At 38.4% G+C, this 17,284-nt stretch overlaps 1 protein-coding gene across 2 annotated transcripts in view; it reads left to right on the plus strand.

Moving 5' to 3' along the window:
• Positions 1-1,357: 1,357 nt before the first annotated feature.
• CCDC141 (coiled-coil domain containing 141) overlaps positions 1,358-17,284 on the plus strand; it is a 207,573-nt gene continuing 191,646 nt past the window's right edge. For both annotated transcript variants that reach the window (XM_057746706.1, XM_057746707.1), the window contains exons 1-2: positions 1,358-1,459; positions 3,796-3,918. In XM_057746706.1, the coding sequence (XP_057602689.1) occupies positions 1,358-1,459; positions 3,796-3,918 (225 nt within the window). The remainder of the gene's footprint in view (positions 1,460-3,795; positions 3,919-17,284) is intronic.

The raw sequence follows: 17,284 nt of genomic DNA on the forward strand, positions 1-17,284 counted from the left end.
CAAAAATAATTGCTGAAACCAAAGTATATATAGAAGCACTGTTTCCCCTTTGTTTCAAGAATATTATCATGAACCTTAGCAGAACAAAGCAGTGGTGCTGACTCAGCCTTCTGAGTATTGGCCGTGAATCTGACCATGCTTTTAAATTGAGCTAAGGGTTTAAACAGCGTGTGGGCTCATTTAGCTCTGTTCATTGCTCCATCCTCCATTCTGGCTTCATCTCAGAGGTTTCTGATGGCTCCAGCAGCTCTGGAGTCAGTACCTCTGATGTATTTGCATCTGACCTCTGACCTAAGCTTCAGTGTTATTTTCAGCTGTTCCTTGACAGGGAATCCAACAGCTGCTGTTTAATACCACAGACAGCTTGTGACACACGCTGAGTTTCTAGCAATAGGATTAATCTGCCAATCTTGGGCTCTGATTTAAGCTGTCTATAATTTTCCTGCACAGGGCATGGGGGAGAAATGAAAACTAAATCTGAAGTACCATGTTATCCTTTTTTAAAAAGTATAGCAAAATATATGTAGTGTTAACCTTCCATCCAAAAAAAAAAACCCAAAACATTTTCCTGCTGCAATTAAAAGTAACAGCAAACTGTATTACTTCCTAGTAGTTGCGACAACCAGACTTGAAAATACTGCTCAATGGAGTAGATGGTTTCAAAGAAATCCTGACATGGTAGATCTCTATTGATAAATGCTCATTAAAATATTTTTTAAATGTCCCTAAGAAATCTGAGACTCTGAGAAAATGTGACCATTTCACACAAACTTCATTTGACAAAAGGCTGTAAGTTTTAGAAAAACAGATTAGTCCAGAAATGTATTTCAAACAATTTTGTGGCTTAATCCCAAAACAAATACCAGAATTTGATTTTAAAGTACATTTTTGGGAGTTTGCATGAAGGAGACTTCAACAATTTTGAAAAGATTGATACCCAGGTCAATGACTGGCTGGTTTCAAAGTCCACCAAAACTGTATAGATTCAATGGCTAAAGAAATTTGGGTTGTAAGGATGTAATTCTTTTTCCATTTGCTATCAAACATCAGCTGATAAGCAGAAAGCTAGAAGCTGCCCTCTGCATTTAAGATAATGGCCAAAATAACAGGCGTTCAGTGTTACCATACTAGGGGTGTGGTGATTCTCTCCCGTTCTTTCCTCTCTCTCTCATGATAAACTCAATGGGGTTGTCTATTTTTAACCTCCTGTTCTTTCCTTTTGGCAGAGTAATCAGTGCGAGCAGAGCTCTTTCCCTGAATGAATACAAGTAACCCCGGTGGTTGCCTTCTGAAATGACCAGCAGACACACATCTGTACAGAGGCTGCCCAAAGCATAAAGTCTGGTTCTAACGTACCATGTCCAGCCAAGGAAGTCCTGGTGTGGAGTTTTCTACGACAACAGTCAGTTCAGTAGCTGTGCAGGCTGGGGACTCCAGAATCGTTATAGCTGTCATAAAGGTAAGCTAACAACTTCCTTTTCTCTGTGTAGCTGTGGGCTTCTTGCTGTGTCCTGATAATCCTAAAGAACATTCCACAATCGGCAGTACACGGCATATCGAAAATAAGCCAGCAAGTACATCTTATTGCTTTCTTAAATTGCAGCTAAGAGAAACCTCTGCTAAGTTTCAGCCAGTTGCTAGAGTTTCTCTTTCGGTTAGCCAGAAAACATCTACAGCAGCTTGATTTTTCAAAAAAGCAGCAACAAACTCTACCATACACTTTCAGTTTGGTTTTTAAAGACGAAGCATTTCTGATTACAAGTTCGTGATTGCCAAGCTGAAGAGTCCAGTGGACCTGTGAAATGTCTGTGATTTTTGAGAGTGGATGTGATGAAGGAGGGAAGAGGAGGGTCCCAGTAGATAAGGGGTGGCATTGTTTTGAGCATGACGGAGTGCAGGGAACACCTACTAAGAGACTGTGACATGTGCCCTCTGCAGCTTTGGTTTTGACATAGTAAAGTCACTAGTAAATCCTTGTCACATTTTTGGGGCAATAAAGACCCTACCAGGGAAGATGTGAAGGACATTTGTCAAATTTGCCATTAACAGCAGGAAGTTGAAGCCACTTGGGGCTTAAAGGTTTTTGCATGTTTTATGTCAAGCAGTTTGCCTATTTGCAAAGATGACCACACATCTTTAGGTTGAAGAAGGCATGCATGATTTTATTTCCTTTGAATATGTCCTGTAAAAATCCCTGAAGCCTTATGCTTGGGTTTAGACAACTTGCCACATCAAGAATTCAGTGTTTAATGAAGGGAATTCAGCAAACAAGCTGGTGCTCACCACAGCCTGTTACTTTCAGGGCCCCACCAAGCTTAATTGAAAGACTTTTTTGGCCTTTTGTAAGAAGCATGGACTACAAGGCCTGTTTAATTTCACTTAAATGCTGCAAACTTTATGTTAATGTGAAAATTTGTAACAGGAAAGCAGCACTTGACATTGGGCAAAATGATTCACTCTAGAAGCACTGAATGCAGAGTGTTCCTAACAAGGCCGATTCCCCAGGGCTCTCGAGACTTGGTCCCCCATAAACAGGACCTCTGCTGATTCCCTTGAGTGGACATGGAAAGAGGCCTGAAGCAAAAGTAGCAAAACTGATAATTTGCCTGTGATTTTATGATGCTTTGAGTAACTGCAAATTTCAGCTGAGAAGGAAAAGAGGAAAAAAAGTTAACTTTTCTTTCCCTCAAATATGAAACATTTCTCAGAGTAGAGTGAGGAAGAATGCATACTCAGTAACTGATAAAATCATCGGAGGTAAAATGACAGTAAGAAAAAAAAAACTTCTGAAATTATACTGGAAACTCTTGTTTTAACTGAACTGTGTTTCTAAGAGTGTTCTTTCCGTCCTTCCTCCCCAGCTCCCTCAGTTCACTGCCATCCTATATGGAATAGACCCCAAGCTATTCAAAGTGGGGAGTCCATCCGAAAGGAATAGAAGTGCCTGTGTCAGCTCTATACGGGCTTCTCTTTTCTGAACAGTCTCAGGACTCTAATGATTTAGAATAGACGCGTTGTTTCCTCATTTCTCTTCGGCAATTCACTTAGCCACGTGAATGTGCCTGGTGGTTCCTCTTGCTTAATCGGTTGTTGCTTCTTAGAAAAGCAATTCCTTAGGAAATGCAACAATGAATTATATCTTGGAGCAGTGACATGGTCCTAAGTGTGGAAGTGCTGGCTGCATTCAAATGGCAGTGGTCACACATCTAATTTCACTGACATTTTTATACATACTTTATCGAATATTCAACAACAAAATTTGGAAAATATTGTTTTAACTTTGAAATAAGCTAAAAGTCAGTTCCTTCATCTACTGTTTATTCTTCTCAGTTGAATCAGCAAGTTCACTGTAAAGACCCTAATCAGCCTAAATTACATTTATGAAACCTTTTCCCTTTGGTGAAGCTTGCACCCTACTTGCTCGAATCTCTGTTTTTACAGAATTCAGTTTTGTGAGTGAGAGAAGTAAAATTGTGTGAATTAGTCTATAATTTTATACTATTCAATAATACATAATCTATTGCATATAGTCCTCATTTGGGAATTTTTAATTTAAATCCAGTATGCTGAGAGAAAAGAATTTATCCTAAGAATTAAAAAAAAAAGAAAAGGCAGGGCATGGATTTATGTTAGACCTGTTCTATTTCAACTTAAGTAAGGCCTGTCTCTATGGAAAAAATAAAGTGTTCACAGTGTAACTGGAAACTTAAAAAAAAAAGAAAAAAAAAAGGAGAAGGGTGAAAGGGAAGGAACAAGAGGAACTAAAAGTGCATTTTATTTCATTTTTATTTTTAGTGTGGCAAATGGGTACAACTTCAATTGGCTGAATCACAGCCCAATCTTCTAGAAATTGGAAGCAATCAAGATGAAACCAAAAAACTTCTTCATGATCATGAACTTCTTTTGGCCAAGCTCAAGGTAAGATATTAAGATATGAAGCAGATACAAAATTAAAAAGAAATAGAAAGCTATTCCTTATACTTCTTCTTGATTCCCCTGATGTCACTGGCCTATGGCCATTTTAACATAGTGCCAGAAAGATAATGCAAAAACACTATAGTTATTTATGAGCAAATACCAACATTGGAGACAAGTAACAAGATTTTTTTTAACTTTCCGTAATGTGATAGAAAATATGGAGTGATAATATTTTCACTGTGGAGAAATGAGTACTTTTTTCCCTGGCTGCCTCACCGAAAAAAAAAAAAAATTCCATCATTTTTCCATTTCATGCAACATGCTGTCAAGCCACAATAACAGATCCAAACTTTCTATTGTCAATGAGACCTGCTGGCAAAAATACTATGGAGGCTTTTTCCTTCCTGAGCTATTGAAAATATCTGATTTTATATTTAATATTGAGTTCTTGAATCCAAAGAATGGTTTTAATAAAAAGAGTTACTATTACATGTATGTTGTGGTTATTTAGTTAAGAATCTAAAAACAGTGTTAATTTGAGATTGGCAGATAAGGTATCTAATCAGAGACAGGAATGTGGTTTGTGGGGCCCAGTGCAAAGTGAAAATGTGGGTCTCCCAGTTCAAACAGCAGGAAAAAGCTTTTTCTTGGCTTGTCATGGTGTTTTTTTAATCTGTTATTTAATGTCTGGCTCCTTCAGACATGGGGATATATGTGGGATGAGTGCAGCCGCTCACAGGCACTGGGCCTCAGGCCTGACTCAGTGCACAGGGTGTAGGCCTGACCCCAACCCTTCCTGAGCTGTGCCCTGACCCCTGCCAGGGCAGATGACACAGGTCACTGAGCAGGGGTCGGGGAGCAGACAGGTTGGCAAAGAGATTCTTTCCCTGGAGGCTAGGACCACATGCGAGGCGAGGCTCCCATCCCCCAGCACTTCCTCTGTTGTCCCATTGGACTTCACTTATAAAACGTGGATAAAATTGTTAAGAATTTCAAGACAGTGACAGGTAAAGCATTAAACCTCAAGTGGTTTCTCCTTCTGAGAATGGAGCCCCATGCAGCAGCCAGCTCCGTAAGTGATAACCCTCTTAGGCAAATGAATGTCATCACTAAGATCAAAGAGGTTTGATTCAGAAGTCTGCAATGACTTGATGTTCTGTGTCTTTAGTACTTTAATATTACTGGCTTCTTTGAACATCTAGGCTGAAATTTACACTTGCTTCCTAGATCTAGAGGCAGATCTGATCTGCATCTGACATATACCAACAGCAGCAGTAAAAGTAAAAGGGTAAATCAGATTGAGAAGTTGAAGAAAGGATTAGTACTAAAGCAGGGGGCTGTTAGAATCCAGAATTTATTCTCCTGTGTAGACAGCTCCTTGCTCTGGGCTCTGTGCTGTCTTTCAAGGTAGAAATCCCTGGCGACCAGGAAGGCCTTTGTATATCTTAGAAAGCACATAGTGATGGGAACAGTCATTGAACCAGGAGTCAAAAGACCTATGTTTTAGGGCTAATTGTGCCACTAACTAGTGTAGTTTGGCTAACAATTCAAGGTTTTGCTGCTACACAAAAAGTTCAATTTTATGAATTGTGGAAACCCAACACTTCCTTGCAATTTTTGCCCATCCACAGAGGTTTACGTTCTCAAGGTCTCCTCTTTCCCCAGCCCCTTCATAGGTACCTGCCAACTGTTTCTGAAGTTAACCCAGATTTGAAACTACATCCCTTCCCTAGGTCTCGCTAGCAATTCATGCCCAGCCAGCGCTTTCAGGTACACTGATGAGCGGTGTGGGGTGGTGAGGTGGGGAAGCTCACAGCAGTCTGGGTCTCTCAGGCTACCTCTTCCCGCCCCCCCACCCCAACCCTAGTCCTGTCCAGGCTCACAACTCCAGGGAGAATTCCTTCTTAAGCAGAGAAGTTCGTCTCTTCCTAACAACTATGCTCAGATTTGTGCAGGAGCTCAGCTGTAGAAGGGTTTTCCATGAACAGGATCCATCTTTAGAAGGTGCTTGGGATTCTCCACTGTAAAGTCTCGTCCTTTAATGCCAGTCTTCTGGCTATGGACTAGCCTTCTGGACTTCAGGCTTTTATCTGTAAAAATGATTGAGAGAGGATGAATCAAAGGTTCATATCTATTGTGGATCTTAAAATAACGTGTAATGGAATAGTGGGACCATTCTCCCTCTCTGCATGTGGGTCTAAGAACATGAAGTCTCAAGCAAAAATTTGGCTTCACATAGGCCTCTAGCCATGACCTCGTAATGTCCATCTCCCATACCCTCTCCCACTCCAGCAAACCAGCCACTTACCCCCAAGAAATTTTAAGTAGTAGCATTACCTTGGTTAAAAAAAATCAAGGAGTCTGAAGTCTATTTCAGATTTGCTGACAAAAGACTTTTTTAGATAAGAAAAATGTGAATTCCGTACTGCAAAAGGATAGAGCACCAACTTAATCAATTTACTAGTGATTATGTTGTTAGGGTAGGTACAATCTTAACCTGTAGCAGAAAATTGTTGTACCAAGTTATTTTTAATATGAGCTTTTTGAATGATGGGAACATTAGTAGTTCAATAAGCCAATAATATTTAATATTTAATGTCCATTCCAGTCCTCTTCCTATGCACAGGGCCCTGGGATCTGTTCTAATTATAAAGAAGAATGTACTCTTAGGAGTGTTGGGCGGGTGTAGGAGTTCTGTGCTGAGTCTACTCTGCTTTGGGCAAAGCAGTTAGCCTCTCTGGGCTCAGGTTCTTTATTTGAAAAATTACGATAATAACAGATACCCTCAAACAGCTAAAAAGGAAATCTGGGGGAGAAATGCAATGATTTATAGAAGTGCTTGCTGCCTTTAAAAGAAAAAGTATAATTGTTCTGTTGATAATATATCAGAAAAATTTGGATGTTTAATCTGATAGAAAAGCTGTTTTCTGCCTTCCATTGAAAATTATCTCAGCCCCTAATACTTTAGAATCAAGGGAAAAATTCTGGAAACAGAATTTTTATGAGTGTTTCTAATGTGGGTTAGGTCTGTACCCCAGAGATCTTATTTTCCTTTCAGTAGGGTACTTAACCATTCCCGTGAAGTGTCCAGAGAAAAAATATTTCCCTATTTTCAGTGGGGAAAGCATAATCATGTGGCAAAAGCATTCCTTCCCTAAAGACATCTAGATTCCCAAACCATACTCAATTATTTATAATGAGAAGGAAGAAATTCAGGAAAGGGGAGAGGGAGATGTAAGCAGGTCATGAAGCTCTGTCTGTGGCCACTGTCGGCACAGCACTGTCAGGTGGTTCCAGGAGGAAAAGAAGGGTTGAAAATGCCTTAGGGATGTTGCTGAGAATGTTCTATCCCTCAGTATCTCTCTTGCAAGTAACTACATTGCTGTTGTGCAAAGGAATTTCAACTATAAGAACCAAGAAAATCCCTGGACACTAGCTCCTGTGTTTGTATTTAGTATATGATATTAGCATTCAGTGAAGAATGACCCTTTAAAGTATAAAATACTAAAAAATTTCATCTCTGACTTAACTCATAAATCTATTGACTCCCTGATTCTGACTAAATCTCTGACCGAACGAATTTTTTTTTTTTTGGTCTCTTTCTCTTTACTTACTTAAAAATGAATAGTCAAAATAGTAGTAAAGATTAAAGTCTTACTAAAAAACTTATTCCTTAGATAAGGAATAGCATGATTTTCTGCTGTAAACTGGAGTATATTTAGTATGAAGGCATTATTTAAAAATGTTTTTATTATGGTATGTATATATGTATGTATATATATATAAAATATAAATTTGCAGTTTCAGCCATTTTTAAGTATACAATTCAGGGGCATTAATTACATTCAGCATGTTGTGCAGCCATTATAACTATCAATTTCTCAAATCATCACCCCAAACAGAAAAGCAAAGACTCCCACTCCTCCCTTCCCTGGTTACCTCTAATCTACTTTCTGTCCTTATGAATTTATCTATTTTAGGTATTTCATGTAAATAGAATCATGTAATATTTATCCTTTTGTGTCTGGCTTATTTCACTTAGCATATAATGTTTTCAAGATTCATCCATATTGGAGCAGGTATCAGAACTTCATTCCTTTTTATGAATGAATAATTTTCAAATATATGGATGTAGCACATTTATTTATTCAGTCATCTGTCCATGGACACTTGGGTTATTTCCACTTTTTCAGCTATTGTAAATAATGCTACAGTGAATGTTGGTGTACAACTATCTGAGTGATCTGCTTTCAATTCTTTTGGAGTGGAATTGCTTGGTCATAGGGCATTTCTATGCTAAGTCTTTGAGGAAACACCAAAATGTTTTTCACAGCAGCTGTGATATATTACATTCCCATCAGCAATGTACAGGTGTTCCAATTTCTTCACATCCTTGCTAAATTTGTTATTTTCTGTGTGTGTATATGTGTGTTTAATTATAGCCATCCTATTAAATGTGAAGTGGTATCTTGTGATGGTTTTGATTTGTATTCCTTTAATGACTAATACTGTTAAACATCTTTTCATGTGCTTACTGGACAATTGTATATCTTCTTTGTACAAATGTTTATTCAGGACTTTTGCACATTTTTTAATTGGGTTGTTTGTTTTTTTGTTACTGAATTGTAATTCTTTGCATATTCTAGATATTAATTTCTTGTCGGATATAGGATTTGCAAATATTTTCTCCCATTCTGTAGATTATCTTTTCACTTTCTTCATGGTGGTCTTTAATAATGTATTTTAATAAAGTAAGGCTATGCAACTTGAATTATATGTACTTAGATATTAGAGAAAATTTTATAGCATGTATATTGTGAATGTGATGGAACCCTTTAGGACAGTCTTGGAAGAGGACTAACCTGTTTTACATTATCTGTGTCATAGCGGTGTTTTACCCTAAATGTTTACTTCGTATAGGAGATTCATTTTCTCTCCTTTGTGTTTTCCTATAGACCCACAAGTTAGGAAATTCTACTCTCTCAGAAATGTTGCAGAAGATGCTTTCACCCATGTCTTCTCTTCCCTTCTGTTCCTTTAGGAGTGAGGGGGGCTGTGTTACCCAGTCGGTGAGACCAAGGGAAGAAGTAGCCACCATGGGGAAGCCAGCCTCAAGGGCTCTCTCCGCAGACTCTGACTACCTTTGGGCTGCAGGTTCTCTATTCTCTCTGCTTCTGCTGATTTGTCCAGATGTCCCTGCATGGCAGAGGCAGGCCACAGCCTGCCAACTATGTGTCTATACCTCAGACCCAGTTCTCTCCATAGGTAGGTCCCAAGGACTAGATTTTTAAGGAGAAAAAGTAGAAAGTCAAATCAAACCCATCCTGCAGTCCAGCTTTACCAGTAATAAGAGCAGATATTTTGCTTCATATCTGACCTTAATGTCTGTTTCTCAGTTGATTTGAAATCTTGAGGGGAGAGAAGTAAAATTAATTGGCACCTTCCAAAATCCAATAGTTAACTGATCTGTGGTTCAGAGGGATCTGTGTCTTAGTGTGCTATACATGTAAAGTACCTGTCCTATTTTCACTGATCATTTTGATGAAGGTCACTGAAACAGTATAGAAAGAATGCAGGGTTCCCGAGGGAGTGGGAACTAGTGGGCGGTATAATTTCTCTTTTAGGCTTTTGAGAATAGAGAACTTTTCCATGAAAAAAAAATCATGGTCTCACAACTATGAAACAGCAAAACTTCCTAGAGATTTTCCCTGGCTGACTTAGTACTATCCTATCATACAAGGTATTTCTTTTTCCAGATGTTGAGTTCCAGTGAATAGGATGGAGCTGTGGAGTGAAATAAAATTTGAATAGCATTCTCTAGATTTGGAAAGTGCCATGGACACTCTTAGAAAATATTGTTTTCATAAGTTGGTTTAAGAGGCTAGAGAGTCCACGACGACAGGCTTCTCAGACATAAGAAGCCTGCAAATTTGCACGTTAAGATTGCAAATATCACAAATAATTTGTTACTAGTTTTGGCTAAGCAGCAGTTCAGAGTATGTCCATACTTAATGAAGTGTTGATGCGAGCTGATTTACTAGAGAGGAAGGAGTTCTATAAGGAGAAAATTTTGTTGGCACAGAGACTAAAGAGTAAAACATTTGGAAAGGACGTTCTATCTTATCCCTGTCTTGGTTTAGCAGTCAAGATTGGACTCCTTGGCAGAAACTGAAGGGCCTGTGGGAAACATGAAGCACTCATCATATTGCTTTGTGGCTGGGACATCAAGTGACACTGAGTCCACAGGAAGAGAAGCATCTTCCATACTTCTACAAGGAACGGAGCAGGGCTTGCTAATAGCAAATACAACTTTTTTTGACAACTGTAGAAGGACCCAATATACAGAAAGATTATGCTAGATTAAAGATGGCCATAAAGTCTTTGGCACTCTTCCCATTGAGAAGTGGGGTCTACATTCATTCCCTTAAAACTGGGCAGACTCTGGGACTGCTTCAAGCAAAAGAATACAGCATAGATGATGCGATGCCAATTTCCACTCTAGTCTCAAGAGACTGGCCACTTTTACTTCCTGTAATTTCAAATAGTGACTCCTGGAACCTAACCAATTGAGTACATCAAGGAGGACTATAGAGAGGCCCATGTGGAGAAGAGCTGAGGGTCCCAGCAACAGCTCTGGCTGAGATCCTGGCTAACAGCCAACCAGCTTGCCAGTCCTGTGAGTGAGCCATCCGAGTCATCTTGGAAGTTGATTCTCCAGACCTGGTTGGGCTTCCAACCTGACCCATGCAGAACAGAGACAAAAATGTTACCCACTGAGCTCTGCCTGAGAATCGTGAGCAAAATAAATAATTGTTGTTTCAGGTCTTTAGAATGTGCAGTGGTTTGTCACGCAGCAATAGATAACTGGAAGAGGGCAACAGCAGTGGTGGCATCCACTAGGGATTTTGAAGGCAACACTCATGAATGAAAAGGGACAGGCAGAAGAGAACAAGAGTTTTCATGGGGAGACAGTTGAGAAGTTGGACTAAAGTTCTCTGAAGTGAAAGATGGTATGCTAATACTATTGATAAATAAAAAGAAAAATTTGAAGTTTGTGAATGATCTACTTTTGGAAAAATGAAAGCAAATTCAAAGATATCTATTATAATGTTAGTCTCTTTGACTTGAATTTTGGTATACTTTCTTGATCAGGAAGAAAAAGTCTATAGTTATAATTCAGCACACAGGGATAGGCACAAAATATTATGGGTATATTGTGGAAGGAATGACTAATTCTGCCAGGAAAACCAGCGGAAGCTTTACAGAGAAAGTAGTATATGATATATGATCTGTCCTGGAGGTGAATATGAGTTTTCCAGACACCACTGACCAATTTAAAGGACAATGAGCTGGAAGGAAAATATTTGCAATTTATATGATAGTAAAAGGGTTATATTCCATATTGATAAGAAAGACAAAGGAACCAACGATAAATAAAAAATAGACTATTCACAGAAGAGAGGCAGATTGCCAATAAACATGTAAAAGATGCTCAACATCAATAATGGCCTGAGAAATGAAACTAAGTAATGATAAAAGATAAATTCTTAATTGCCTACACACCATTAAAAGTTTAAAATATTGACAACCTCCAGTGATGATGAGAATGCGAGGAAAGGGGCATTCCGTTATACTGTTGGTGAGAATTTGAATTAACACAATCATTTTGGAAACTAGAAAGCATTAATAAAAGTAAAATGCTCACATCCTGAGATTCAGCAACCTCAGCTCTGGGAATTTATCCTTGGAAATGAAAGCACTAGTAAGGATATAGCTATGAAGATGCTTTGCCTATGTATGATGTGAAGCATCTTTTCACATGTTTTTTGATAGAATAACCTAACTAGAAAGAAAACAGTGTCTAACAATAGGCGAATAAATGTATAAGCTGATGATTTGTTTCCTTTATACTGTGGATGAGTATGCTGAGCCCTAGGCTTATTGCTGTGACATAGACAAGCTCTTGAGTGTTTAAACCGTGGTGGTTGGGTGTTTGTTATTTTATTTGTCACCAACATATTCCTATTTGACAACTAGGTCAAAAGTCAGGATCACAACTAGCATTTTTGAGAACAAAGGCTTGAGTTTCCAAGCTATTAATTATTTAACAAGCAGTCCTTCTTTAAAATATAAATCTATAAGGAAAAATTTTTAATGGAAAGTAGAACTCATATTCGTGATTAGTTATGATAAAAGGGTCTTGTTCCAAGATTTGGACTAACAAGGCAGAACTCTGGCAGTTCAAGGAATACTGGGTTGGCCAAAAAGTTCGTTTGGAACATTTTGGCCAACCCAATATAAGTAAGGGGTAGCAGAGGTAAGATGGTAGCATAGGACCCACTCACCCCCACTCCCAATCTTCAATATACTGAGTTAGATTAAATGTCAGGATAAAAATATACCTTTTGCTTTCTATCCAGAAAGCAACAGATACTCTTCTGCTCCAGAAAAGCCGTAAGTATGTATTGTACTTAACCAGGAATGAGGGGATTTTGTTTTGTTTCGTATTTGTGTTAAGTCTACTACGACTCCTACCTGATTAGCCTTAGCCAGAATGCATTTTTTCTAAACTATGGACTTATCTTAGATGTACTCTAAGTATAAATGTGTAAAACTCAAGATATTTTCAAATAACTTGGCCATTTCATTGTCATGACAAGTTCATCTAGCTGTTAGTCCTCAGGAGAATATGGCAAACTTCTGATTCTGAGGTTAACCCTGTCCTTCAAATTACCTGTATCCTCCATCCGCCACCTAACACATACTTGAAGTTCAGGGACTTGAGTGAGATTAGAATTTTTTTTTAACGTCTTAAAATTGGATACTGGTTCCAGTTTCAGGAAAGATGGAATAAATACCCTCCACCCTGTCTCCATTAAATGCAACTATAAACCTTGACAGAATGTATGTATGCTGAGGATGCAGAAAAGGAGGGACTAGCACGTAGATTAGGAACAGAGACCAGAATGCCAAAGACCACCAAGCCAGCAGTGCTGTTGTTCTTTCTCTCTTCAGTATTACCCAGCTTAGATTCAAAAGCAAGTTGGCACTCTGAAGTATGCATCAGATATGGACCGAAAAAGTTCCAGAAAATTCTTCTCTTTCAGATCTGAGCACTAGAAAGAGGACTTCTGTGAGTCAGACAGAAAGGGGGGAAATACCCTGCTTTTGTTTCTGCTTTGTGTGTTTCTATTCCCTCTGCCCCTGCCCAGGCAATCCCCCAGTGATGGTGAAGATGGAGGCAGCAGGCAGGTGCCTAAATCTCTGAGAGAGATGGTGCTCTCTCTGACCGGAGGACCTATGGTCCTGAGCTTGTCATAAATTCACATTGGTTTTTCCTCACTCTGTTCTCCCCACTGCTTGGTCCCACAGACACAGTGGTAGGAAGGAAACAAAAGCCCCAGGTTTCAGGCAAGAGGACCAGTGAGGGGGCTTCTATAGTACAGCTTTCAGGCATTGGGTCATGCCAGTGAAATGAGAAGACAGAGAAGGTGAGAGAGCAGTCTCACCTTTCAGCCCAGTAACTCATGTTATATAAATGGCTATCTGATTTTCCTAAAGAAATCCTGATTACTCCATCAGTAGAGAGGGAACTCTAAAGAACCATGAGTTGTCAGAGTCAGCGTCATAGAACATGGTTGTTTTGTTTGTTTGTTTGTTTTTACTTTAAGTTTCAGCTCAAAACATATCCCAAGTATTTACATAACTGGAACTAGAGAAACCCAAACCACCGAAGGCTGTTGCTGACTGCTTTCTGAGAGCTTGACATTTTTGGTTCGGTGTTCCCATAGGCTATTAAACTTTTATTAATGTGTTGGACAGAAAATACTTTGCTGGTGTGTTATACTTCTTAGAGCAGCAATAAATAGAAATACATAATGTGAACCACAAATGCAATCTCATATGTAATTTTATTTTTCAAGTTTTATTAAGAGATAATTGGCATATATCACCATATAAATTTAAGGCATTCAGCATGATGGTTTGATTTACATGTATTGTGAAATGATCACCACAGTAGGTTCAGCGAACATCCATATTCTCATACAGGTACAGTTAAAAAAAAAAAAGGAGAAGAAAAGGGAAAAAGGAAAAAAAAATTCTCCTTGTGATGAGAACTTCCTTACTCTCCTAAAAACTTTCCCTTATATCATGCAGCAGTGTTAGGTATAGGTATTGTGTTGTATCTTATAACTGGAAATTTGTACTTTTTGACTAACTTTCTCCAAGTTCCCCACTCCACACCTTCTGCCTCTGGTAACCACCAATCTGTTCTCTATATCCATGAACTCAGATTTTTTTGTTTGTTTGTTTTTAGATTCTACATGTAAGTAAGATCATACAGTTATTTGTCTTTCTCTGTCTGACTTATTTCACTTAGCAAAATACCTTCAAGTTTCATTCATGTTGTTGCAAATGGTAGTAGTTCTCTGTTTTTTTTTAATGACTGAATAATATTCCATAGTACGTATATACCACATCTTCTTTATCCATTCATCCATCAGTGGACACTTAGGTTGCTTCTCTGTCTTGGATATTGTAAATAATGCTGTTATGACCATGGGGGTGCAGATATCTTTTGAGTTACTGTTTTCACTTCCTTTGCATATATTCCCAGAAATGTATCATTTGGTAGTTCTATTTTCAACATTTTGAAGATCCTCCATGCTGTTTTCCATAGAGGCTGTACCAATTTACAATCCTACCAACAGTGTACAAGGGTTCCCTTATGTCCACATCCATGCCAACATTATTATCTCTTGACTTTTTGATGATGGTCATTCTATCAAGTGTGAGGTTTTAATTTTTTTAAGCTCTTTATTGGAATATAATTGCTTTACACTCTTGTACCAGTTTTTGAGGTACACCAAAGTCAATCAGCTGTGTTTATACATATATCCCCATATCCCCTCCCTCCCGCGACTCTCTCCCACCCTCCCTGTCCTGGCCCTCTAAAGCATCACGCATCATAGAGTTTATCTCCCTTTGTTATACAGCAACTTCCCAGTAGCTATCTATTTTACATTTGGTAGTGTTTCTATGTCTATGCTACTCTCTCACTTCGTCCCAGCTTCCCCTTCGCCCCACCTCGCCCCCCAACCCCGTGCCCTTAAGTCCACTCTCTACATCTGCATCTTTATTCTTGCCCTGTCACTGGGTTCATCAGTACCATTTTTTTTTAGATTCCATATGTATGAGTTAGCATACAGTATTTGTTTTTCTCTTTCTGGCTTACTTTGCTCTGTATGACAGTCTCTAAGTCTATCCACCTCATTACATATAGCTCGATTTCATTCCTTTTTATGGCTGAGTAATATCCCATTGCATATATGTGCCACATCTTTATCCATTCATCTGTTGATGGGCATTTAGGTTGCTTCCATGTCCTGGCTATTGTAAATACTGCACAATGAACATTATGGTACATGTTTCTTTTTGGATAATGGTTTTCTCTCGGTATATGCCCAGTAGTGGGATTACTGGGTCATATGGTAATTCCATTTTTAGTTTTTTAAGGAAACTCCAAATTGTTTTCCATAGTGGCTATATCAGCTTACATTCCCACCAACAGTGCAGGAGAGTTCCCTTTTCTCCACACCCTCTCCAACATTTGTTGTTTCTAGATTTTGTGATGATGGCCATTCTGACTGGTGTGAGGTGATACCTCATTGTGGCTTTGACTTGCATTTCTCTAATGATGAGTGATGTTGAGCATCTTTTCATGTATTTGTTGGCCATCTGTATGTCTTCTTTGGAGAAATGTCTATTTAGGTCTTCCGCCCATTTGTGGATTGGGTTATTTGCTTTTTTGGTATTAAGCTGCATGAGCTGTTTGTATATTTTGGAGATTAATCCTTTGTCCGATGCTTCATTGGCAAATATTTTCTCCCATTCTGAGGGCTGTCTTTTTGTCTTGTTTATGGTTTCTTTCGCTGTGCAAAAGCTTTTAAGTTTCATGAGGTCCCGTTTGTTTATTCTTGATTTTATTTCTATGATTCAAGGAGGTGGGTCAAAAAGGATCTTGCTTTAATGGATGTCCTAGAGTGTTCTGCCTATGTTTTCCTCTAGGAGTTTTATAGTGTCTGGCCTTCCATTTAGGTCTTTAATCCATTTGGAGTTTATTTTTGTATATGGTGTTAGGAAGTGTTCTAATTTCATTCTTTTACATGTAGCTGTCCAATTTTCCCAGCACCACTTATTGAAGAGGCTGTTTTTTTTCCATTGTATATTCTTGCCTCCTTTGTCAAAGATAAGGTGCCCATATGTGCTTGGGTTTACCTCTGGGTTCTCTATTCTATTCCATTGATCTTCCTTTCTGTTTTTGTGGCAGTACCATACTGTCTTGATCACTGTGGCCTTGTAGTATAGTTTGAAGTCAGGAAGCCTAATTCTACCAACTCCATCTTTCCTTCTCAAGATTGCTTTGGCTATTCAGGGTCTTTTGTGTTTCCAAACAAATCATAAGATTTCTTGCTCTAGTTCTGTGAAAAATGCCATTGATAATTGTATTGGGATTGCATTGACTCTGTAAATTGCTTTGGGTAGTACAGTCATTTTCACAATGTTGATTCTTCCAATCTAAGAACATGGTATGTCCCTCCATCTGTTTGTATTGTCTTTAATTTCTTTCATCAGTGTCTTATAGTTTTCTGCATACAGGTCTTTTGCCTCCTTAGGCAGGTTTATTCCTAGGTATTTTGTTCTTTTTGTTGCAATGGTAAATGGGAGAGTTTCCTTAATTTCTCTTTCTGCTCTTTCATTGTTAGTTAATAGGAATGAAAGAGATTTCTGCACCTTAATTTTGTATCCTGCTACTTTGCTAAATTCATCAATTAGCGCTAGCAGTTTTCTGGTAGCATCTTTAGGGTTTTTTATGTATAATATCATGCCATCTGCAAAGAGTGACAATTTTACTTCTTCTTTTCCAATTTGGATTCCTTTTATTTCATTTTCTTCTCTGATTGCTGTGGCTAAAACTTCCAAAACTATGTTGAATAATAATGGTGAGAGTGGGCACCCTTGTCATGTTCCTGTTCTTAGAGGGAATGCTTTCAGTTTTCCCCATTTAGAATGATGTTGGCTATTGGTTTGTCATATATGGCTTTTATTATGGTTGAGGTAATATCTTTCTAGCCCATTTTCTGGAGATTTTTATCATAAATGGATGTTGAATTTTGTCAAAAGCTTTTTCTGTGTCTATTGAGATGATCATATAATTTTTATCCTTCAATTTGTTAACATGATATATCACATTGATTGATTTGCGTATATTGAAGAATCCCTGCATCTCAGGGATAAACCCCACTTGATCATGGTGTATGATCTTTTTAATGTGCTGTTGGATTCTGTTAGCTAGTATTTTGTT

The sequence above is a fragment of the Hippopotamus amphibius genome, chromosome 8, assembly GCF_030028045.1.
Source record: "Hippopotamus amphibius kiboko isolate mHipAmp2 chromosome 8, mHipAmp2.hap2, whole genome shotgun sequence".
Taxonomy (NCBI): Eukaryota; Metazoa; Chordata; class Mammalia; order Artiodactyla; family Hippopotamidae; genus Hippopotamus; species Hippopotamus amphibius.